Raw genomic sequence first — 25204 nt, 5'->3', positions numbered from 1 at the left:
TTTCCTCCTGTGAAGTTGTTTATATCAGGTATCTTGTTGCAACAACAGAAAGCTGACAAACAGAGAGAGAGGAGAGATCTCAGACAGCACTGACAGTCCAGCAAATACACACAGGCAGAAACAGAAATCCTTTCAAAGCCTCCCTGAGAATCCCACAAGTGTGGTTCCATCCAGTGTGGTGATGGCCACGTTCAAGGTGAGGTGTTTTCCAGGTCCATAGCTGACACCCCACTTAGTTCTCATTTAAAATATTCCTCACATTTAAGATGCAATTCATAGTTTAATAAATATAAGAGATTGTTTTTCAGTGGCCATTAAAAAAAATCAGTCTTCATAAAGCAATGAGTTCCCAAGATGAGAGCATTTCTGTCGTGTGAGCCATTCAAACTAGCTGTTTGGTTGTGTGAACGAATCCCGAGCCTGAGATGTATAGAAGTGGAGTTTGCTCAGGTAGTAGCTCTCTCTGATCACACCTCTGGGGCCGATGTGAGAGGTGTGGGATCTTCCAGACTGGCTGAGAGTGTTTCTTCTTTGGAAACTGTCTCTGGAGGTCCTGGCCCAGACGGGGTTCTCGGGTTATCACCGCCGCCAGGATTCTGCTTGCTGCTTTCCGAGTCTTCTGTAATGATACTTAGTTTGTCGAAAACTTCATTCTCATCAGAGAGTGGAAAGGAGAAAAACAGACGTGTGCTGTGATGAGGGTGGCCCAAAAACTGTGGCAGAAAAAAGAAAGGACAGTTAATTATCAAAGTGTTCTATTTCTTTTTCTGGGTCTTACAAGTATTTAATGTTAATGTTAATTTGTCACACCTGGCTAGGGCCATCATCTTAATCATTGGTCTGCTATTTGGGCTATCAGGGGTCTTAGACTGGAATCTTGTCATCAGGGCATTTCTTCTACTCTGCTCATGTTGACCCCATCTGCTTACACTAACACCCCCCTCTCACAAGTTCAGGACTCTGAATTCTTTTGAGAAGTTCTGTATGGAATTCTTGTAAATAAGCTGGGCGCTGTAATCCTAGCCACTGAGGAGGCTGAGAGCTGGGAATCAGGGTTTGAAGCCAGTTCAGGCAGGAAAGTTTGTGAGACTCTTATCTCCAATGAACTACCAAAAAGCCAGCAGTGGAGCTGTGGCTCAAGTAGTAGAGTGTTAGCCTTGAGCAAAAAGCTCAGGGACAGCACCTAGGTTCTGAGTTCAAGCCCAAGGACTGGAACAAAAAAATAAAGCTGGGAGTGGAGGTGTGGCTCAAGTAGTAGAGCACCAGCCCTGAACAAAAAAGGCAAGCTAGTACATAAGGCCAAGTTCAAGCCCAGTACTCACATATAAACAAATATGCATAGCAACAAAGTTTCAGAGTATATAAAAACTGACAAAACCATAAGACAAGTTAGACAAATTCACCATCTTCTTAATATAGCGTAATAACTAATGGTGTGCACACACAAATAATAATGGCCTCTCTCTGTCCATCCTGATGGATTCCAAGCCCCATGTCAATACTGGGAACTCCTGGGGGAATAATGATGCGCCTAACTTCCACTGGTAGTGTAAACTGGGTCAAGCAAAGAGGGTCAAAAGCCCAGGCACCGGGCCGTCATCCTCTCAAAAAGGGCAGGTGTCTGATGCCCTTACCTGGGCAGCCATTACAAAGCCATCAAACCAGTTTTTGGGAGAACCACAAAGGGAGGGCCTTAATTTTGTTCTACCTAGTAACCTCACCCATTTGGGATAAGAAAACCCCAAACTCGGGCAGCTTGATACAACTGGTCTTTAACTAAACTGCCCACCTCACACGTTGGGGTGTAACTCTGCTGTGCTAAGAAGTCATTTTTTGCTGTTTTCCTAAAAAAAAAAAAAAAAAAAGTGTGTGGCTCAAGTGGCAGAGCACTGTCCTACTGCATGCAAAACTCTCAATTCAATCCCAGTACTGCATCCCCATGCCAAAAAATAAAAACTATACACACACATACACACAGGGGGGGGGGAAGGAGGGAGGGAGGGGGAGGGAGAGGGAGAGGAGGGAGAGAGAGAGAGAGAGAGGAAGGGAGGGACAGAGGGGAAGAGAGAGAGAGAGAGAGCGTGAGTGAGCTTGCTAGCCTTGGAGGAAAGAGCTCAGTCCAGCTGGCCCCTTTACTAAACTTGTTCTGGCTTTGATTTGCCATGTATTCTTCCCTGTCTGGTCAGTTTCTTTGATGAGGAAGCCAAGCCGCCAAAAATAGCAGGTGCATAACTGAAGTTTCCTCTGGGTTCTCAGTTAACAGAACACCGCCCACCCAAGCCGAGGGCCTCCCTTTGTTCTTCCTCCAGCTGTGGCTTGCATCAGCACCCCTCCACAGGATACTCCACTGATTCTTCGGGGTTCCCTGGTGCTCTTGGCAAGTTCCAGCTGTCCTGAAATACTTGCCTATGGTCCCAACTACCACTTTTCTTTTCTGTAGTGGGTGCTGCCTGGGCTACCCAAATGCCCTCTAGAACACTGGTGTTTACAGCTCACAGCTTTGCAGGAAATGCCTCCCACAGCAGGGTGAGACCTTGTGTTCTTCCCAGGGTGGCTCACATCTGTCAAGTGCGGATCACAGCTCTGCAAACACAGGCAGAGCTCAGCTGGCTCAGAGCTGCTGGGTGGGTGTAGCAGAAGGAGAACTTGGAAGGTGGGGACCAAGAGCCCTATGCAGGGCATGTAGAGGGCAGGGCGCCAGCTTCAAGTGTGTAGATTTCTGGAGTGCACCGGAAGTCCGACTGACAATGTGCAGCCCAGAAAGGACACAAGCAAGCAGAGAGGCTGCAGCAATGCACACCCACTGGCTTCTGTGTGCAGCCACAAGAGGCTCATGAACGGCTTTGCTTTGGCCTAAGAGCAGGGGCTTCCACTCCCTTAGGCAGACACACTCCAGCCCCTGCCGAATGTCCAGCCTCTTGTGACACAGATCACTGCTGAGCCCACCAATATGATGGCACTTCTAGGGTAAACCAACTAGCCACCTGGGAGTGGGTGATGACATGGAATCCTTGCACTCTAGGAGGGACAGTGATGCCCCCTGGCTAGGCTGGCATTTACATCAGGAATAATCTGTAACTGGAGTTCTGCAGGGCTTCAGCCAGCACATGGAGGCCTGACAGAGGCTCCAATGGCAACAACGGTAGCTTGGACGGGGCAGCTACACAATTCACATGTTGGTTTCTAACCCCTGACTTCTCAGAAAGTAAGATGCCAGCTGGGGGCCAGTGGCTCATGACTATAATCCAGCTATCCAGGAGGCTGAGATCTAAGCCAGCCTAGTCAGGAAAGTCCCTGAGACTCTCATCTCCAATGAAGCACTAGAAAGCCGGAAATAGGAGCTGTGGCTCAAGTCATCGAGTGCTACCCTTGAGTAGAAAAGGCTAAGTGATAGCACCCAGCACCTCAGTACAGCACCCCTCCCCCACCTCTACTACTCCCCTAAAGAAGAAGAAAAAACCCAAAAGGGCTGTGGCTCAAATTAAATGCCTAGCAAGCTTGAGGCTCTGAGTTCAATCCCTAATACTGCTAAAGAAAAGAATTGCATACAACTAATGTACCTCCAGCTAAATACTTTGAATTATCTAGATTACCTATACCATCCAATCCAATATAAATTCTATGTAAATAGTAGTTAAGACTATTTTGAGTAGGGAATAGTGAAAAAAGTTTCCAAGTTCAGCACAGAGGAAAAAAATTCAGGGGGGGGTTGGGTGGGGGGGCGGGGGAGGCTGGGAAGGGATGTGAAGGGTAAACAGAGGAGGAGGCTGCAATGCTTGATAAGAAATGTACTCCTTATCTTGCCCATGTAATTGTAACCCTTCTGTACAGTATGTTCACAAAAAATAAAAATTAAAAAAAAAGAAAAATTAAATATGTTGATCTGCATTCATTTGAAGGCACAGAAGCAGAACTCAAGAGACCCCTTTATATTTAGAATTTCATTTCTCAGGGCCTCTTCAGTCCTGATCTTTAGCTAGCTTCATTCTTTGTTCTTTTTTGTTGTTGTTGGTTGTGGAGCTTGAACTCAAGGCCTGGGTGCTGTCCCTGAGCTCTTTGCTCAAGGCTAGTGCTCTACCACTTTGAGCCACAGGGCCACTTCCAAGTTTCTGGTGGTTAATTGGAGATCAAAGTCTCATAGATTTTCCTGCCTGGGCTAGCTTTGAACCATGATCCTTAGTTCTCAGCCTCCAGAGTAGGTAGGATTTCAGATGTGAGCCACTGGTGCCTGGCAGTTCTTTCTAAATCTTTAGAAATAGCATCCCTTAAGCTAAGGTACCCTCCAGGATCTGGGTTTCTCAGTCCGTTATTCCTAAACGAGCATGCCTTTCTTCCTCCCACTCTCTCTTTCCTGCTCTGTGCTGGCAGTGGCTAGCTGGTTCTTTCTTACATCTCCACCCTGAGGGCTGTTGCTGTGTACCTTCCCCCCAGATCCATTACCTCTGCTCCCCAATCACGTGAGGCTTTGGGCAGAGACCAGAGAAGGAAGGAGCTGTCCGGATTCAGGAAAGGCTTTTGGAACAAACCTTTGTCTCCTTTCTTTAGGGCTGACTCTAGCCTTTAAAAATACACACATGGGAATGGACTAGAACGTGAGACGTGAGTTAATATTTTCCTGGAAAACCTATTGTCTAGAACTAGGCAGCCTTGAGTTTTCAGGAACATCAGGCGTTTTGGAATCCACATTTTGTTGCATCCCCCTTACCTCTTTCAGGTGCTGCGGAAGAGTGTTCCCAGGGGAGAAGGTGTACTTTGTTTTCTTGTAAATGCACCATAGCAAAGCAAAGCAGCCGGTGAGCACCAGGAAGCCCGCGGAGACAGACACCATGAGGATGATGGCCACTAACCAGGGTGGAGTTTCTGTGGGGAGATTGGACGGGGTGAGATTCTCTACAGCTTGGGTCATAGAGATCTTACAGCCATTGTACTCATCACAATTTGATGGTATCTCTGGAAACCAAACTCCCAAACAGTTCATTCCAAACAGTGTCCCATGAATACAGCTGTCAGGAGGACGCAGAATTTCTCAGTGAGTTTCATTCCTTTCTTATTGCTTCAGTCTGCCCTCTGACACAGTGGCTGTTTCACAGTGAATGAAAGGATAAGAATTCTAAGCTGGCTACCGTGCTTCAGGCCTGTAATTCTGGCTGCCCAGGAGGCTCAGCTCTGAAGATTATGACCAGCCTAGGAAAGACATGAATCACTCACTGACTACCAAAAAGCCAGATGTGAAGCTGTGGCTTAAGTGGTAGAGTGCTAGCTTGAGCAAAAAAACTAAGAGACAGTGCCTAGGCCCTAAGTTCAAGCCCTAATATATGTTCATGCACACAGACAGACAGACACACCCACCCACACACACATCCACGCACACAAATCCTGGTGCATGTCACCTACTTTCAGGGTAACACTGTGCCAGCCTACTCTGGGTGAACTTTTGCACCGGAGTGGTAAACAGCCCAAGGGAAATGCAGACACTAGAGTTTAGTGGTAGCAAGTGAAAGTCACACAGAACTCATGACATGACTCCAAACAAATCCCAGTGCCAAGGGGCATGACTAAGCATCTGCTGGCCTCTAGCAGCCTGAGACGGGGCCCAGCTGCCAAATTCTCTAAGTTTTTTTTTTTTTTCTAAAAAAGAGTTTCCAGGGGCTGGGAAGGTGCTTGCTTTGCATGCATGAGATCCTGGGTTCGAATCCTCAGTACCACATAAGCAGAAAAAGCTGGAAGTGGCGCTGTTGGTCAAGTGGTAGAGTGCTAGCCTTGAGCTGAAGCGCTGAGGGACAGCGCCCAGGCCTAGAGTTCAGGCCCCATGACCGACAAAAAAAAGCAGGGAGTGGGGGCCTTCCAAAAGCCTTCCTTCCTGTCTCTGATACACATCTCTCATGCAAGCCAGGGGTGTCTTCCTCAGGACTTGGGGGCCATTCTTTTGAAACTGCTAAGAAGTACGGTGAACCTGGGTGCCAGTGAATTACGCCTGTAATCCTAGCTACTCAGGAGGCTGAGATCTGAGGATGACAGTCTGAAGTTAGCCTGGGCAGAAAAGTCAGTGAGACTCCTATCTCCAATAAACTACTCAGAAAAAGCCAAAAGTGGAGCTGTGGCTCAAGTGGTAGAGGCTAGCCTTGAGCACAAAGAGGCTCAGAGACAGCATCCAGGCCCTGAGTTCAAGCCCCAGGACTTCAAAAAAAAAAAAAAAGTGCAGTGAATGATCTGGGAGACTAGACGTGCCTGACTTTGATACACACCAGGTGGCAGATTCAAGTGGCCTAATGGCAATGATAGTTACCTGAAATTTGTCACTTTTTCACTTCCCTGACCGGCTTGCTTTCCTCCTGACTTCCTCACAGTCAGTCTTCCTTTAAGATACCCAGTCATGTGCTGGCAGAGGCAAGGGTCAGGAAGACTGAGGTTAGAGGCTAGCCTGGACAAGAGATTCTCAAGAACCCCTTAACCAATAGAAATCTGGACACAGCAGTGAGCGTTGTCATCTCAGCTACGTGGTGGTATAAATGGGAGGATCACAGGCCAGGCTGACCTGGACAGAAATGCAAGACCTTATTCAAAAGATAAAAAGGGAGGTGAAGCCTATGGTATAAGTGGTAAAGCATCTGTCTAGCAAATGCAGGGCCCTGAGGTCAAAACCACAGCACTGTCAGAAAAAAAATCTGGTCTGTTCCTGTGCATAAATGGAACTCAACGGCTCCTAATGCAATTATTACTGATATTGTGTGTGTGTGTGTGTGTGTGTGTGTGTGTGTGTGTGTTGGTACTGGGGCCTGAACACAGGGCCAAGGCATTCTCCCTTATCTTACTCCACCCAGGGCTGGTCCTCTACTACTGAAGAATTCTGGCTTTTTTTTTTTTGTTTTTGGGGGTCAGTCGTGGGGCCTAAACTCTGGGCCTGGGCACTGTTCCTCAGCTCTTCAGCTCAAGGCTAGCGCTCTACCACTTGAGCCACAGTGCCACTTCCAGCTTTTTCTGCTTATGTGGTACTGAGGATTCGAACCCAGGATCTCATGTATGCAAGGCAAGCACTCTAACACGGAGCTACCTTCCCAGCCCTGAATCAAGTATTTTCACTTGCTTTAATTCTACTACAGAGTTGACTGTGGCCTTTGTGGCCTCAGCTCTTTCTTCAGCACCAGGCTGCTTCTCCAGCAGTCCTGGCCACTTGTCCTACCCAAGGCCAGTGTCTGTCACTTCATGAGCAAGGCCTGCGGATCTGGTGCCAGCTGGGGGCCAGAGAACATAGCCTGGGTCTCATCTGAAAGGGACTATTTATGGGCAAACAGCAACTGTCACTTGGCTGCCTCAGATTGAAGAACCCTAAACAATACTGGAACTGAGTGCTGAGCTCCTCCTGGAAGTCCACTGAGTCAGGAGCTGGTCAGTGTGTGGCTCACGGGGACCCTCCTTACACCCGAGAGAGGGCTGGCTGGGGGGGAGGGAGCCTTACACCCTAGAGAGAGGGCTGGCTGGGGGGGAGAGCCTTACACCCTAGAGAGAGGACTGGCTGGGGGGGCATGTCCAGCAGACATGTCCGTATGGACCTGCTGCATCCTCTGCCTGCCACCCCCCTCCCCCCTCCCTCAGCCACTTGTTGCATTTCTGCTGTGGGATCTTCTGATGTCCAAGCCTGGGTCCTGCCATGTGAGAACTCTCCCCCAGCTCCCCTAGGACTCACTTCAGTGAGAGAAACTGGGCTGCTCTCCTCTACGGCACAGCCTGCATGTAGGAGAACTCAGCTACCTTGTGTTTTCTTGGTCAATGTGGGATCCTGCGGTAAGCTGGCTGGAGAAGCCCCCCGGGCTGCTGACATTTCAGCTGTTGAGAAAGTTCCAGACTCTTACCCATCCTTCCAACTAATGTTTTAGCAGGACTACACTATGACATGAGTCAGAGTCCCGAGGGACCCTTAAGAAAGCACTGAGGATGTGGGCAGCAGTGGCTCATCTATAATCCTAGCTACTCAGGAGGCTGAGATCTGGAGGATACTGGTTTGAACCTAGCACAGGCAGGAAAGTCCAGGAGACACTTACCTCCAATGAACCACCCCCCCAAAAAAAAAAAGCCAGAAGGGGAGGTGTGGCTCAAGTGGTAGAGCACCAGCTATAGGCATAAAAGGCAAAGGAAGGCAAAGGACGGTACCTAGGCCCTGAGTTCAAGGCCTAGTACCTCCACACACACACACAAAAACGCAACCTACAACCAAAAACTTACAAAAAACAAAAACAAAGACTGGACATGTGCACCCAAGAAGGAAAGTGAAGTTGGGGAGGGTGATGGGGGTGTGGGAGGGCTTAAGCTCTGCTGGATGGTACCAGGAGGCCCCGTGTGCCTTGCTTCTGGGAGCTGAGAAAGCACAAGTGGAATGAATCAATGGATCGCCAACAATTCCTTTCAGACTCTTTGAGAGCAAAGAAACTGCCACAGAAGGGGGCGGCGCCTCTGATATGCAGCTGACCAATCAGGGCTGGACACCATTTAGGGGTGGGACTGCCCATTCCCAAGCTGGGCTGGAGTTTGACGCCGGGCCCTGGATGTCTAGGAGCCCCTCAGTGGGGTCTGTTCCAAGCTGAATGTCACTTACCGTGCTCTGTTCCCTTACAGACTGGCTCACTCCACAGCCCCGTTTTGTTTCTATTGGGAACAAATCCTTGAACTTGAATGCAGTAAGTTGTCCGGGGCTCCAGGTTTCTGAGGACCTCGAAGTCATGTGTAAAAGTAACTTGCATCTGGTTGGACGTGGAAAAGAACACAATAACAACACTGAAGAGTCCTCACTTTTTTCCCCTCATTTTTGGTCTTGAGGACTTGAACTCAGGACCTGTGCTTGCTTGCAAGGCTGGCACTATACTGCTGCTTGAGCCCTGTTTTTCTTGGTTCTTTTTAGGATAGGATCTTACCTCCTGCCAGGGCGCACACCGGAGGCATAACTCACTTAGTCTATGCTTCCCACGGTCGCTAGGATCTTAGGTGCACACCACCCTGCCATGTTCTTCTGTGGAAAAGGAATCTAGCAGATTTTATTTTTTATTTTGCTTGAGCTGGTCTGGAATTTCAATTTTCCCAGTGTCAACCCCCTAGGCAGCTTGGATTGACAAATGTGTACCACTGTACCTAGCTATAGGCTTAGAAAGTGTTTTAGGAACTTTTCTGCTCAGGCTGGCCTCAACTCAAGATCCTCCCATTCCCAGACTCCCAAGTGACTAGATTACAGGTATGAACTATTGGTTCCCCAGTTTCTTTGATTTCCCTTTTTTTCATGATTACCGGTTAACATTCCTGCTTCAGACTCAAAATAGGCAAGAGCAGCTACTCTCCCTGCTCATTTCAGATCCTGACGCCACTGCAGGAATAACAGCAAGCCTGACCGCCACACTGGCAACCAATGCCTGAATTCTGAAGCTTTACTGATATATACAAACCTCATACTTGCCGTTAAAACAAAAACAAAAAGACTAGTCTTAACCCAGGTGTCAGTGGCTCACCACTGTAATCCAAGCTACTTAGGAGGTGAGAATTGGGAGGACGGAGGTCCCAGGCTAGTCTGGGCATAAATGTGAGGGATACCCCCCCCCAATCTCACCCAGCTGCAGGATGAAGTGCCATGTACCTATCATGCTAGGTATGTGGGCAGCTTAAAGAGGAGACTGCTATCTAGGCCAGATCCAGCATTTATGTATTTAAAACAAAAAGTTAGGCAGAAAGTGCTGAGGGCATGCATGATTCGAGGTAGAGAGCCTACCTAGCAAGTACAAGTCCCTGAGTTCAACCTGCAATACCACCAATAAAAAGATAAGCCAGCTTTAATGTATTGCACTGTATCTCATAAAAAAATCAAATGATGAGCCACCTCATGCCTATAATCCTAGCTACTCAGGAGGCTGAGATCTGAGGATCATAGTTAGAAGCCAATCCAAAAAAATCTGATCTCCAATTAATCACTAAAAAGCTCGAAGTAAAGCTGTGGTTCAAGTCACAGAGCACTAACCTTGAATACTGAAGCTCAGGGACAGCAAGAGTTCAAGACCCAGGATTGGCATACACACAAAAAAACTGTATGTTAAAGTCTATAAACACCAGATACCTGTAAAACATGACCTTATGTGGAGGTAGTCTTTTTTTTTTTTTTTTTGGTGTGGGTCCTGGGGCTTGAACTCAGGGCCTGGATATTTACTGTCCCTTACCTTTTCCCTCAAGGCTGACCCTCTGCCACTTGAGCCCCAGCTCCACTCTGGCTTTTAGCTGGTTAATCGAAGATAAGTCTCACCGACCTCACTGCTCAGGCTAGCTTCAACCCATGGTTCTCAGAGCTCAGCTTCCTAGCATGAGCCACCTGTGCCTAGCTTTGGAGACAGGATCTTTACAAAGGCAAGAAAGGCAAGTCTCGAGGGTGGGTCCTTAAGCCAGCATGGTGGTGTGTTTACAGGAAGTTCTGACCCTCAAGAAGGATGCCTTGGTAAGCGAAGGGCAGAGCTGGGCAATGCTTTATAATCTAAATGCCCAGGTTCTGGGTAAGCCAGCCCTGGAGAAAAGGCATGGAGCACAGAGGGAGCAGAGCCCTTCTGACATCCTTACCTTGGATAATCAGGCTCCAAGGAAAGTTAGACAACACATTTCTGTTGTTGACCCAAGGGTGATATTTTGTTAGAGCAGTCTTACCAACCAACAATGGCCATGCAATACAATAAAATGCTGTGATTTTGTTTTCTGTATGAAACATATAGTTTAGATTCTGGCTGCTTGGGGGACTAGATTGTCCCCCAACCTCGGGGGTCCTGTTCTTGGGGTATGCCTCTGATCTGGTGGCTAGAGTGGCTAAGTCATCTCGGTTGAATTTAAACCGAAGATAATATAATTAGTGATACAGTTCTGAATTTGAGAAATGTAAATAGTTCCTGGTAACACAGGGAAGTGAAAGCATACAAAGTAGGTGTAGGCTTTTAAAAACAAAATACTTTCATAATTAGTTGCTTATCTTTAGAGCTGACAGCATGGGCGACTTGCTAGGATTTCTTCACTAGATGAGAAGTTAATCTCAGCAGGGTGTTAGAGATTTGTAATCTTAGCTACTCAGGAGGCTGAAATCTGAGACTCTCAGTTCAAACCTGATTGGGCAGAAATGTCTGGGAGACTCATTTCCAATTAAGAAGCAAAAAGCCAGAAGTGGAGGTGTGGTTCAAGTGGTAGAGCTTCAGCCTTGAGCCAAAAAGCCAAAAGAGCACAAAGGCCCAACAGTTCTAGTATTGGCACAAAAAGGAAGGAAGGAACAAATGAACGAAGGAAAAGAAGGAAAGGAAAGGAGGATAGAAGAAAGGAAGGAAGGAAGGGAAGGAGGGAGAGAGGGAGGAAGGAAGGAAGGAAAAAGAAAAACCCCCACAAGAAATGCCACTCCCACAGGTTCTTCATGCTATTGTTTAAGGAACTAGTCTTGCACAGGTGTTTCCATTCTGGTTCAGTAAATATGAGCAAGTGGCCTTTTCAGGAACTCAGAGGCCTCCACACAGTGGGGCAGTGTGAGAGAACCAATGCATGTTACCAGATACCTTTGCTGTGGGGGTGTTCTAGATAAGAAGCTAAATATTAAGAAGCTTAATATAAAACAGGGTTTGCTTTTGGTGCTTGGTAGGAGGCACTCGGCCAAGGTGGTTATGGCACTGGATCTTTAATTAGAGGGTGACATTTCTCACTGGGAGGTAGCAGCTGGGTTTTATCTCTGGATCCAGGACTTAGCCGAGACACCTGGACTTAAGGGGTAGTTATGAAACTAGATATTGTGGATTGCTTTTCAGGGACACATTTCCTGGGGCCTTGGCTATAGGCAAAATTGTCTTTTGTGTGAAGATTTTCTGTCTGCTATGGTTTAAATGTATATCTTCCAAATTCCTTCGGTGAAATCGAATCACCAATGCGAGAGTATCGATGAGGTCATGACTCAGATCCCTAATGAACTGGACTAGTGGCTGTCTAACGAGGTGAGAGGGAAGTGCTGCTGTTTTAGCTTTTTTTTTTTTTAAGTCTTTTTTTGTGGGGGGAGGAGCGAAGCGAGGATGCAGAAAGGGAGGGAGAAAAGGTGAACAAATGCAATCATGGTGCTCAGAGGCATGATGTGGAAAAGGAACTATGCGACTTGTGGGCAGGGATGGGGGGAGGGGGAGATGGGGGAAGTGAAGGAAGAGGTGACATTGTCCAAAAAAGACATGCACTTATGAAATGGTAACCCCTCTGTAAAACAACTTAATAACAACAGTGCAATTATAGTTTCAAAAAAACACAAAACAAAGAGGTGTGAGGGAGCAGTTCAGCCATTTGCCCCTCGTCTTAGTCTAAGGATGCAGCAATATGCCTTCGTGTGTGAAGCACAGAGAAGCTGGGCACTGGCGGCTCACGCCTGTAATCCTCGGCACACAGAAGCCTGAGATCTAAGGACGGCAGTTCAAAGCTAGCACAGGTAGAAAAGCCTGTGAGACTATTATCTCCAATTAAGCAGCAAAGAGCAGTAGCGGAGGTGAGGCTCAACCTTGAGTGGTAAAAGCCGAGTGAGAACAAGAGGCCCAGTAAGGGACCCCACCCAAACAAACAAACGTATGTGGCAAGAGCCATGTGGTGACAGGAACAATGCTACAGCGAGGTATTTTGGTTCCAAGTCAATCCTTTCACAAGAATTGGTCCCTTTGGAAGAGAGCGGCAGGGGATGTGAGGGCGATCTGGCTGCGACATCTGTCACCCCATTGATCGCCAGGGTTGATTCGGCTGATCTGGCTGGCTAGGCGGGCGTCCCGTCCTCCCTCACCGCTCCATGTGCGCCCCTCCCGAAGCTGCGCGCTCGGTTGAAGAGGACGACCATCCCCGATAGAGGAGGACCGGTCTTCTGTCAAGGGTATACGAGTAGCTGCGCTCCCCTGCTAGAACCTCCAAACAAGCTCTCAACAAGAAAGCAGCAGGGGCTGGGAATGTCTTAGTGGTAGAGTGCTTGCCTAGCATGCATGAAGTCCTGGGTTCGATTCCTCAGTACCACATATACAGAAAAAGCCCAAAGTGGCATTATGGCTTAAGTGGTAAAGTGCTAGCCTTGACTAAAAGAAGCTTAGGAACAGTGCTCAGGCCCTGAGTTCAAGCTCTGGGATTGGCAAGACCAACAACCAACCAACCAATCTAGAAAAAAAAGATTTTAAGTATATCACGTTAAGAGTAAGAAATGCATCTGGATGTTGGTGGGTCTCATCTGTAATGCTAGCTACTCTGAAAGCTGAGATCTGAGGATTGCAGTTCAAAGCCAGCTTGGGCAGGAAAGTCTGTGAGACACTTATTTCCAGTTAACTAGCAAAAAAGCAGGAAGTGGAGCTGTAGCTCACTGGTAGAGCACTCGCCATGAATTAAAAAAAAAAAAGCTTAGTGTCTTGTCACACATTCACATGTGCGTACACACACACACACACACACACACACACGAAGAAGAGAGCAGCAGGGGAAGTGGGGTAAGGGGTGACACTTGGGCGGGGGTGGGCCACATGGGTTTGGCTCCTCTGCACTGCTTATTATGGGGTTCATGCCACAAAACAGAAGTCACTCAGATCACCTGATTCAGCTGACTCCAACTTCCTCTGGCCCGCTGCTGACTCAGCCCTGCTTCTCCCGCAGCTTCTCTTCTGTGACAAGGGCAGTTCCCACGCACACCCTCGAGGTCTGTTCCATGCGTTTGCCATGGGGGTCTGAAAGCCTGAGCCCAGTCATCCTCTGGGAAGCTTCGGGCTTTGACGGGACCAGGCCCGAGGCCCCTCTGGACCACATGTGCTGGCACTGAGGAATCCTCTACCTGGATGGACTCTGGACTTCTCTCTCATCCTGCCCTATCAAAACTGAGCAAGAGAGCTTAGTGGCTCATGATGTGATCCTAGCTACTCAGGAGGCTGAGATCCAAGAATTATGGCCCAAAGTCAGCCTGGGAAGAATCTGTGAGACTTTCATCTCTATTTAACCAGCAAAAAGCTGGAAGTGGATAGAGGAGGTGTGGTGGCTTAAGTGGTAGAGCTGCAGCTCTGAGTGAAAAAGCTAAGCAAGAATGTAAAGCCCTGAGCTCAAGCCATAGTACTGATGCGTGTGTGAGCGCGCACGCGCGCGCACATGCACACACACGCACACACACCACACACACACACACACACACACACACACACAAAGCTAACAACAACAAAACCCAGAAACAACCACACAAAAAACATGGGTGCCTACGTTGGAAATGCATGTGATCACCCCAAACTCACCTTCTGCTCACTTGCGTTTTTCCAGTATTGCACCTTGTAAGCCAATGAGGGATAAAAGTCCTTTATGGTCCATGGTCCAGGTTCATTGTCAACTTGGGGGGCTGAGAAATGTATGTGTAAAGAATCTGCAATGGCTTCTATATGGATTCCAGGAGGCCCAAGGAGGGCTAAATAAGAAGAAAGCAAACAGAATCAAAAGTCACATTTTCAAAACTTGGACATTAACTTTTCATATTTGTACCACACAGTAAGTGACCTGAATGGCACTACTCTTTGACACTCCATGGACAGGAAAAGGTGGACTTTGATCCTTAAAAAAAAAAAAACCTGATAGCTGGGCGATGGTGGCTCATGCCTGTAATCCTAGCTACTCAGAAGGCTGAGATCTGAGGATCACGGTTCAAAGCCAGCTTGGGCAGGAAAGTCCGTGAGACTCTAATCTCCAATAAACCACCAGAAAACCAGAAGTGGTGCTGTGGCTCAGTGGTAGAGTGCTTGCCTTAAGCTGAAGAGCTGAGGGGCAGAGCCCAAGCCCAGAGTTCAAGCCCCATGACTGACCCCCCCCCAAAAAAAATCTGATGACCCGTTATTTTTATTAACCAAGTTTATGTTTTATTGAAATTTATAATGTATTTAGAACTACAACAATATCATTTTGTATTGTTTGTATAGATGACTTTTTTTTCCTTTTTGAGGCCAGCTTTTTCTAAGTAGCTCAGGTTGGGCTACATTCATAGTCTTCCTGTCTCAGCCTACCAAATACTGGGACTCCAGGTATGTACTAGTATGCCTGCCTAGACTGCTTTACATTTTTCATTTTATTTGTTTCTTGCTTTCCTCTTTTTTCTCTGCTTTTCTGTTGTCTTGTATTTTCTTTCCTGTTTTGGATTGAAAGCTACAGATGGGTATAGGAGGGTTTTTCATTCCTTTCAATGGTTACAGTTCAAGATATATCTATTTTTCCAACGTTTCTTTTCCCAGGTATTCCTGCAGTTGGCTCCTTAACTTTATTTGGATCCTCTGTTCAAAGGCCACCTCTTCAGAGACACTGAACTTAGGACAGAATGCCTTTTCTTCCTGTCCTGTCACTCTGTGTTCATTTCCTTGATGGCTATAGTCACTACCTATCATCTGGTAGGTACCCAATATGCTACTGTTGGTCTTCTCACTAGGATATGAACTCCCTGAGAGCAGGGGGCTCCTTATTGGCTACTGTTGCTGCAACACTAAGAATTAGCTGGAGGCCAGGCCCTGGTGGCTCATGCCTGCAATCCTAAATACGTAGGAGGCTGTCAAGTAACAACTGTGGTTCAAAGCTAGCCCAGGCAGATAAATCTCTAGGACTCTTCTCTAAGTAACTAGCAAAGAGCCAGAAGTGGAGGTGTGGCTCAAGTGGTAGAGCTCCAATCTTGGGCAAAAAGCTAAGGGACAGCATGAGGCACTGAATTTAAGTCCTAGTATTGGCATTGGCACTGGCATACACACACACACACACACACACAATTCATGTGCCTAGCACATAGTAAGTGCTCAATTATAACAGAAAGAATAATAAATGGCTATCTTGTATTCTTCTCTGGCCACAATTACTTTTTGATGGTCTGCATATGGATCTACTTCTACCATTCTAATGTGCTGGTCTGAAATCAGACCAAGAACACTTGATAGTTTCCCAAAACAAGCACAAAGAGATTCTTTATGCTATCACAAAGCACTTTCCTGTCATTAAGATATGTAAATATTGGGGCTGGGAAGTTGGCTCAGTGGTAGAGCGCTTGCCTTGCATGCCAGAGGCCCTGGGTTCGATTCCTCAGCACCACATAAGCAAAAAGAAAAAAGCCGGAAGCAGCGCTGTGGCTCAAGTGGTAGGGCACTAGCCTTGAGCTGAAGAGCTGAGGGACAGTGCTCAGGCCCAGAGTTCAGGCTCCACAACCGGACCAAAAAAAAAAAAAGATATATAAATATGTCGAGGCAAGTATCCAATGTAAGACAGAGGGTACTAAGAACAGAGTCAGATTTCTGGGTTGGAATTTTTTCTCAGCCATTGACTTTCTAATAGGCTGCTTAATCTGTTTCTAAGGGAATTGTGCTAGGTGGAACCTAAAAAGATTTGTGTGTGTGTGTGTGTGTGTGTGTGTGTGTGTGTTTGTGTGTTAGTACTAGGGCTTGAACTTAGGACCTTGAGCTCTTGCTTGGCTTTTCTATTCAAGACTAGTACTTTACCCCTTGAGCCGCACCTCCATTTCTTGCTTTTTGCTGGTTAATTGGAAATGAGTCTCATAGACTTTTCTGCCTGGGCAGTCTTTGAACCATGATACTCAGGTCTCTGTTTCCTCAGTAGCTAGGATTACAGGCATGATCCACAGGAGCCCAGCTTGAGACATTTATTTCTTTTCTCCTCTCCTCTTCTTCTCTCCTTCTCTTCTTCCTTACTTCCTTCCTTCCCTCCTTCCCTTCTTCCTTCCTTCCTTCCTTCCCTCCCTCCTTCTTTCCTTCTTTATCTTTCCTTTCTTTCTTTTTGTCGGTCATGAGGCCTCAACTCTGGGCCTGGGCGCTGTCCCTCAGCTCTTCAGCTCAAGGCTAGCACTCTACCACTTGAGCCACAGTGCCACTTCTGGCTTTTTCTGCCTATGTGGTGCTGAGGAATTGAACCCAGGGCCTCATGCATGCAAGGCAAGCGCTCTACCACTGAGCCACCTTCCCACCCTGAGACATTTTTTTTTTAATCAGCTATGTGTTTGTCAGAATCAAAGGAAAGACTTGAAAATCCAACATCATATCTTATGAGACTTACAATTTCATTACATAATCCAGTGAGACATTTCTTTTGTAGGTTTTTCTGTGAATACTCCTTGAAGGGCTATAGACCCTCGTAACCCTGAATCACCCATTTATCTGTTACTAGATGGAGGTACAAACAAGTTAGTTTGGACCTAACCTGGAAGCCTTCTTTCCAGCTTACCCACAAGCCTGACTTCACATACCTGCCATCAGCTGATCTTCCCTGCTCTTCCTCTGGCCTAGCTTCCTGCCTGCCTTTCTGTCTTTTTCTGGCCTTTCTGTGTCTTTTTCTTTTGTCTTTTGAGGTTGCATTTGTTAGTTGAGCTTCCAAATTGACTTCCAGAAAACTATCACCTGAAATCTTCCCATTCTTCTCATAAATAGCCCTCATCCCAGCTCCTTCACATTATTACCTCATATTCAAATGATCAAATTTTTATTTACTTATTTTTGTTGATGATATGTGTATCCTTTCCTGCCTAGCCAATGAATTTCTGGCTCTGTGTGTGTGTGTGTGTGTGTGTGTGTGTGTGTGTGTTAGGGATTAAATTCTGGGCCTTGCACTCTTGGTGGCATTTTTACTCACAGCTGGTACTCTAATGCTTGAGTCAAGCCTCCAGTTAGCATTTTTACTCATCAACTGGAGATAAGATTCTGTAGGACTTTTCTGTCCAAGCTGTCTTTAAACTATGATCCTCAGATCTTAGCTTCCTCAGAAGCTAAGCATGAGCCACTGGTGACCAGCTCTGGACTTCTTAAATGCAGTGCCGGGGATTTGAACTCAGGGCCTTGTGATTGCTATAGGAAGGCACTCTATCACCCGAGCTATATCTCCAACTCTCATCTATGAGGATTTGTTTAAATCTAGACTGTTATTTTCCCTTAGCCCTTTGAACAAGGCTGTCTGCTGTGGGTTCTGAAAAGTTTTGTTAATGTATCCACAAACATGAGAATAAAAAAGGGTAAGATGACGACACCCAACAAAATGGAAAACAAAATGGCTTACTGTCATCCATAGGAGAGAAGGGGATGTCCACCCACTTTGAATGTTCATTTGCAAATTCAGCCCTGACTCTCAACGTGTAATTGCCATACTTGGAAAGGCTGACGAAATCACACTGTGTCGAGACGGTACTCTTGCATACATTCTGGGATCCCTGGTAACTAGACAATCAGAAAAACAAAATCGTAAGTGTGCTAGCTAGATGCTGGTACCTCACACCCCTAATCCCAGCTACTCAGGAGGCTGAGATCTGAAGATCATGGTTTGAAGCCAGCCCAGGCAGAAAAGGTCCATAGGACTCTCATTTCTAATTAATCACCAATAAGCTGGAAGGAGAGATATGGCTCAAGTGGTAGGATGCTAGCCTTAAGCAACAGAGGCCCCAGTCCCGGCACACACATATACAAAATGGGTTCTAACTTCTGTCTCTGAGATTGAATGGTGCTTTATTTCCTCTGCTACCAAAGACTAACAGAGGATAATGAGAAAAAAAGAAAGACTATAATCCAGGCTGGCCTCAAATTTGTAATCTTCCTCCTCATCTTCTTTATTGCTAGGATTCTAGGTATATGCTAAAATGCCCCGCAAATTCTTAAAATTAAAATTTTTTAAATTAAAAATTCTTAAACATTGGTGAATAGTATACACAATTTATTAATACACAGCACCTTCCAAACTGTTACCTGAGCTCTTAATGATCCTTGGATTTCATAAGGCATTTCAAAATGAATTCGTCCCATGGCTAAATAAGGGTAAATGGAACTAAAACACAAAAACAGATGTTTCCATAACATAACTTCTCAGTGTTTAAGGGTCTAACAAGCTCCTATGTCTCCCCAAATGGGTTAAGTATTAAATACACCTGACCAAGAAAGCTTCCTCCAGTATCGATTTCTTTTTCTCTATTAGCATATATTAATAATGCAAAAGGGTTTCATGGGGAATATTTCCATACATGTATGTAATCTACTTTCATTCAAACTTAGTCCCTCTCAACGCAATACACACACGGCATGATCTAGGAGTGTGTTAACCACAGATGAACTAGAATAGGACTTCCTAGAAATGATTAGCACTATTATTATTCTGGGAAAACAACCACAATAATTTGAAATGTGCAGGCTGTCTTCCTGTAAGGGAGGAGGCTGTCTGACTGGTTTTCCACTGTGCCTGCCCAGGTGCCAAGGCAAATCTGGCTGCCCTCAGAAGGAGCCATGATGGTAAAAGTGATTAAGAAAAAACAAAGCAGCATTAATGGAGCTGAGGGAATCAGGCATGGAAGGACTAGGAATCTGCCCACTTACACTCAGTTTCTAGGCCTTCGGAATCTGAAGGAATATATCATAACCCAATGCATTCTCAGTCATATCCAGAGCGTTGCAAGAAGTTTCTAATGTATCACTGACGTCATTGAGATCAAAGAATTTCCACTTAGTATACCAATAGCATTCTGGCATCCATCAATTCGTCATGGCTGCCTTACATCATGGAAGATGCAAGGGTCATTCCATTAAGTGGGTTTCTCACGGGTGATCACTCCTGTTTTTCAGCATCACATCGAGTCCCTTCTTGTATTTAAGGGAATGCATCAGCTGGTTGAAACATGGTATCGCTGGAGGTCTTTTGCAATTACTTTTCTTTTAGTTTTTCTTTTCCATTACTGTTTGTTTTTAAAATTTCCCAATAAATACATACTATGACCATTTCCTGTTTTACATCTAATTTTGGATATTTCCATATTAAAATCACAAAAAATACTCATGCTATGACCTGCTTAGACTGAATTCAAAGCAACCCTTTCATGGAACCATGGAAGAATGAACCAGATCTTTCAGAATCATTCTCTTCCCCAAGGAAGTGCCCAGCCTGGATATGGTTTTCTTCAGCGTGTTCCATGTTCTGTCTCTTGTTCCATGCAGACAAGACCGGATCCCAACACTGACTCTCAGCAAATCACCCTCCTATCCCACACCTTCATGCAGACACTGACACGGCTCATCTGGAGGGTGTGCACCTCTGACCCAGCATCGCTGTTACCATGGCAAGAAAGCAAGGAAGGTATAGAGCAAAAAGGAAGAGGGGCACTGGTCCCCTCCACACTCATGTTGAAATCTAATCCCCATCAGGAGGTATTATTAGGGTAGAGGTGGGCGGCATTCCTGGTGGTTATAGTTTTGTAGTCTTGTAACCTGACACTAATGTAAGTCAATTAAAAAAAAAAAAAAAAGATATGATCAGCTGGGCACTGGGGCTTCACCTCTGTAAGAATCCTAGCTTTTAGGAAGCTGAGATCTGAGGACTGAGATCCCAAACCAGTGTGGGTTAGATCCCCAGTACAAAAAAAGAAAAGAAAAGAAAAGACAAAAAAAATGCTTAAGGCAGGACACTGGTGGCTCATACCTATAATTCTAGCTATGAAGGAGGCTGAGATCTGAGGATCACAATTTGAAGCCAGCCCAGACAGAAAAGTCCAGAAGACTTCCATCTCTAAATAACCAGCAAAAATCAGAGATGTAGCTAGGTACCAATGGCTCACGCCTGTAATCCTAGCTACTCAGGAGGCTGAGATCTGAGGATTGTGGTTCAAAGCCAGCCCAGGCAGGAAAGTCCATGAGACTCTTATCTCCAATAAACCACCAGAAAAGGGGAAGTGGCACTGTGGCTCAAGTGGTAGAGCGCTTGCCTTGAGATGAAGAGCTCAGTGATAGCTCCCAGGCTCAGAGTTCAAGCCCCACAACCGACAAAAAAAATCAGAGCTGGTGGCCCGAAGTTCAAACCCCAGGACCAGCAGTACAAAACAAAACATACTTCAACAACATCTAGTCAAGGACTATCTTACTCTTTTTTCCCTCCTTCTTCCTGGGTTTTGCAAGCCTGGAGCATGTTTGTACAAATAATAGCGGGATGAAAAAGAGGGCGGGGTGGTTGGGATAAGAAAGGGAACTTCCCCTGCCTTCCAGGAGAGTGTTCATCTGCCTTCCTACTTGAGTCACTTGGGAAGCAGATTGTTTACATACATTGGCCTTGAGCCTCCTGCTGCCATTGGCAACCTGGTGTGGACTTCCATCACCAGGTGCTGGCAAACACACATGGATGAGCAGGACAAGGAGAGAGTTCAGACCATTCATTGGCCAGGTAGCTGTTGTGAAAGCAGTCCCCTTCCTTCCAAGGCTCTACTGTCATACAAGAGCTTTGATCAGCTAGGAGGTGTCTTCCAGCTGCATGGTGACAAAGCATTGCTGTGTGAATCACCTGAGTCCCTGGGGCCCATGGCTGATACCAGACTGTTGTGGTAGGATGATGGTACAGCAAGGATCTTCTTGACTGCCTGGTTTCTTAAACAGCTGCCATCGGTACACTGTGGACTTTTAGCAAACCTAGTCTAATAACATGGTGAGAGCAGGAGCATTTTTGTCTGAGAACATATCAGAGGCTCATGCCTCTGATCCTAGCTATTCAGGAGGCTGAGATCTGAGGCTTTTGGTTTGAAGCCAGCCTGGGCAGAAAAGTCTGAGAGAGAGACTCTTAGCTCTAATTAACTAGCCCAAAGCTGGAACTGGGTGTGGTTCAAGTGGTAGAGTGTCAGCCTTGAGCAAAAAGGCTGAGTATGAAGCCCTGAATTCAAGCCTAATACCCCCTCCCCACACACATAAAACCATAAACCAACCCAAGAAATCATACAGGGACTTGGAATGTGGCTTAGTGGTAGAGTGCTTGTCTAGCATGCATGAAGCCCTGGGTTCGATTCTGTAGTACCACATAAACAGAATAAGCTGGAAGTGGTGCTGTGGCTCAAGAGGTAGAGTGCTCGTCTTAAGCTCAGGGACAGTGCCCAGGCGCTGAGTGCAAGCCCCAGGACTGGGGGTGGGAGGGGGGAGAGAAAAAGAAAAAAATCATATAAGGAAAAGTTGATCTCAAGCATTTCCTGCACAGAAGGAGGCCAGCGGGGTGGTCCTTCTAGACTCCATGATCATACGGGTGACAGCAACCCCTTCCCTCCACACATGACCCGGCCCAGGGTTACCAGCTTTCAGCACTCTTCTGCCAAGAATCCCTGGACCTACCTTTTCTGCTGAGCTGTGAAAGTCAGATTCCCTTTGGCAAAAGCAGGCCGCTCCCACTGTAGAATGTTCTTGAAATTAACAGAGTTGATCCTGACATTTTCAGGAGGTGGTACCATCACTAGGGCTGTGGAAAGGAAGGGAAACTTTTAACTCTTTTCCTCAAAAAGGTGGCCCAAGAAAATCCCACACCCCATACTTAGGTTTCCATGACAGCTCCCTGGGGGAGGAGAAGAGGGACATTAATGCACCAGGAAGGCTGGATTTCATTCCAAGCTCCGGGAGAAGAACCTTCTGGTGGGGAAATGAAGGGAAGATCATGCTGATCTGGTTTGAGGAAGGGATGGGTTATGGCAAGAGGATTTCAGATGTATAAAGCGCTAGATTTTTTATATACTTAATGCAGAGAAATCAAAGTTTAACCCTCTTTCTGGCTTAAGCACGTGGAGCCCTGACTGGAGGAATGAATCCATGAATTGCAGCTGTCTGGGACTGCAGAGATACTCAAATAGGAAGTGAGGGTGACAGTTCAACTGAATGAATGAGTCTGGAGGTCACACCCGGAAGACTTCAGAGAAGGCAGGTGTCTAAGCTTGCTTTCTCTTTCATTCCTTTCTTCTCTTTCTCTCTCTTCTTTCTCCCCTCCCCCCCTCTCTCTCTCTTGTGCTGGTACTGAAGTTTGAAATCAGGGCCTGGGAGCTATTCCTTGATCTTTTTCACTCAAGGCTGGTGCTCTACCACTTGAGCCAGAACTCCACTTCTGGCCTTTTGCCCCTTAAAGAGACTCACAGACTTTGGGTGCTGGCTGGCTTTGAACAGCAATCCTCAGACATGAGCCTCCTGAGTAGCTGGGATGACAGGTGTGAGTGACCGCTTATCTCTAAGCTTTTGAACAGGAAACACTAAGCCCATAAAAGCAGCAGAGAAACTCACAGGCCAACTCACCCAGTTGGCCTCTGCTGGCTGCTGAAAATCTCAGCGTGGGGAGGGAAGCTGGCCGGCTGAGAAAGAGAAGGGTCGCAGGTACAAGCAGCCGGACAGGCAGGGAAGAGGTAAGCGGGGGTGCAGAGCTCATCCCCAGTAAAGTGGGGACCCCCGGGCTGTTTGTATGGGGGGCCTGCAGTGCTCCGCGGGCGGACGCGGTCACACAGGTCTCGGGTCCATTAGAAGCCACAGAGTCCAGGGGCCGAAGTGAGTCCGGGGTGGGGAAGCGAGGACCACGGGGACGCTCGGGCAGGGGGGCGGCCGGGGGTGGGGGGTGGGGGGAACCTGCGGCTCCTTCACACCCGAGGGAGGCGAGGCTGGAAGCCGGACGGCTGCGGGCTCCAGGGCGAGGGGCCCACGGAGCCACGGGGAAGGCGCCCGTAGGGTGCGGCCCGGGGGTGCGGCCTCCGCCTGCGGGATGGGGGTGCGGGGTCCGCCCCCGGCTCCCTCCTCCCCCGCCCCGGCCCCAGGCCCCGCCGGACCGACGTGCCGCACGCTCCCTTGCGGGGCGCCGCGGGGCGCCATCGGGGCTGCCCCCTCCGGGGGTCACCGCCCGCCCGGCCTCCGCCTCGCACACCTCACCTGACACCAGCAGGCCGCCGCTCAGCCAGCACGCCAGGCTCCGCGCCAGGCCCCGCGCCATGGCCGCGCGGGGACCCGCGAGGGGCTGCGGGGGCCCGGGTGGCGCGGGACGCTCGGCTTGGCCACTTCCGGGAACCCCGGGGGCGTGGTCACTGGCCCCGCCCCGCTCGGGCCCCGCCCCGCTCGGGCCCCGCCCCGCTCGGGCCCCGCCCCGCCCGGGCCCCGCCCCGCCCGGGCCCCGCCCCGCCCGGGCCCCGCCCCGCCCGGGCCCCGCCCCGCCCGGGCCCCGCCCCCGGGCGCGCCCCGCTGCAGCGTGGGGCCTGGGTCCCGGGCTTGGCCCGCAGAGCCCGACGCTAGAACAATGCACCCCACGCCTGTCTCGGAGCTGCGTCTGGATGATGGCATGGTGGGGGGAATCCATTTTTCTTTAAATCATCCAGTGATGGCTCAGATCTGTTTTCCTCCCCGGTGAAACAGCATGTTTACTTACCTGTGTGATCCTGTCTCCAGAGAGCTGAGCTGTTTTAGCAAACCCGACTCCAGAGCGTCTTCCTTGGGCTCCCCAGGGAGAAATGACACACAGGCTGGTCCATTTATTTCTCAGAAATGGTTTTTCTTTTCTTCCATAAGATGTCTAGGGAAAGATTTCATTTCCTCTTGGTAAACGTGGCGCAGTGGTAAGGTTGGAAAACCCATGGCGGGATGGCTTGTTGGGAAATGTTTCGTCTCTTCTGGTGGCCGTTCTGGAACACTCCATGTGAAGGTGCAGAGGGGGATGGCCCCCGGGTCCCCACCTCACAGACCACAGAACCACTGAAGACCAAGAAGGGAACTGGGATGGAAAATGAACTGCAAACATGCTGCACAATTAGACAGGACAAAGACATCATTGAGAAGACCACACAAGTTTGTATAAAGATATTCTTGTATTGCCTTTGCCCAAACTCTGACATCATACAAAAATCTTTTTAAAAAAATAAATAATAAAAAAGACTCGGAGTGAATATATGCAGTTACAGAAGGTCCTCTCAAAAGATGGTCCGGCTAATCATTCAAAACAGACAGATTGAGATGCAAAGACATGGAATGTGAGTACAGGGTTTCTTTACTGCGGCTTTCTTCCTTCTACCTTATTATTATTTTTAATGTTTTACTTGTTACTGACAAACCTGTGACCTTCCTTCCTTCCTCCCACACTTTCAGTAGCTGAGATTACAGGCATTTGCAACCTCACTGTTCTCCCCTCTCCATTTGTGTTGGAGCAATTACACAAGGAATCTATTTTATCCTTGAACTAGGATCCGATATAATTTTTGTTGTTCCCCTTTTTAAATAAGTCTCAGAAAAAGGTCTGAGAAACTGGCTGTGAGGATGAGGCCAGTGAGGTTGGAAACATTCCACCTTTCATCTACTCTGGTGTTATAGCACTTTTTAATTTTTTTGTGTCAGTACTAGGGCTTCAACTCAGGGCCTGGGTACTGTCCCTTAGCTTTTTAGCTCACAGCTAATGCTCTACCATTCGAGCC

General features: G+C 47.6%; 1 protein-coding gene across 2 annotated transcripts; it reads right to left on the bottom strand.

The window, feature by feature from the left end:
• Il10rb (interleukin 10 receptor subunit beta) lies at positions 1-25176 on the bottom strand. 2 transcript variants are annotated; one of them, XM_042687216.1, is made up of 7 exons: positions 24169-25176; positions 22116-22239; positions 18055-18212; positions 14268-14434; positions 8591-8735; positions 4706-4860; positions 1-713 (listed from the first exon to the last, which is right to left on the bottom strand). In XM_042687216.1, exons 2-7 carry the CDS (start codon positions 22229-22231, stop codon positions 468-470), a joined length of 987 nt encoding a protein of 328 aa, XP_042543150.1. In that variant the 5' UTR covers positions 22232-22239; positions 24169-25176; the 3' UTR covers positions 1-467. The 2 variants fall into 2 exon arrangements, with proteins under 2 accessions (XP_042543150.1, XP_042543149.1); XM_042687215.1 differs by lacking the exon at positions 24169-25176 and adding an exon at positions 23679-23778.
• Between the last annotated feature and the right edge of the window lie 28 nt (positions 25177-25204).

This window comes from Dipodomys spectabilis, unplaced genomic scaffold, assembly GCF_019054845.1.
Source record: "Dipodomys spectabilis isolate Male_0828 unplaced genomic scaffold, ASM1905484v1 ptg000107l, whole genome shotgun sequence".
Lineage (NCBI taxonomy): Eukaryota > Metazoa > Chordata > Mammalia > Rodentia > Heteromyidae > Dipodomys > Dipodomys spectabilis.
Note: the sequence above shows the minus strand (reverse complement) of the source record. Positions and strands in the feature narration are given on the sequence as shown.

Coding starts and splice junctions, on each gene's coding strand:
- Il10rb (XM_042687215.1), bottom strand. CDS start 23,739: ATGGCGCGGGGCCTGGCGCGGAGCCTGGCGTGCTGGCTGAGCGGCGGC. Junction 18,213..22,115: donor TTCACAGCTCAGCAGAAAAG/GTAGGTCCAGGG, acceptor CTGATTGTCTAG/TTACCAGGGATCCCAGAATG. Junction 14,435..18,054: donor CTTCTCTCCTATGGATGACA/GTAAGCCATTTT, acceptor CTTCTTATTTAG/CCCTCCTTGGGCCTCCTGGA.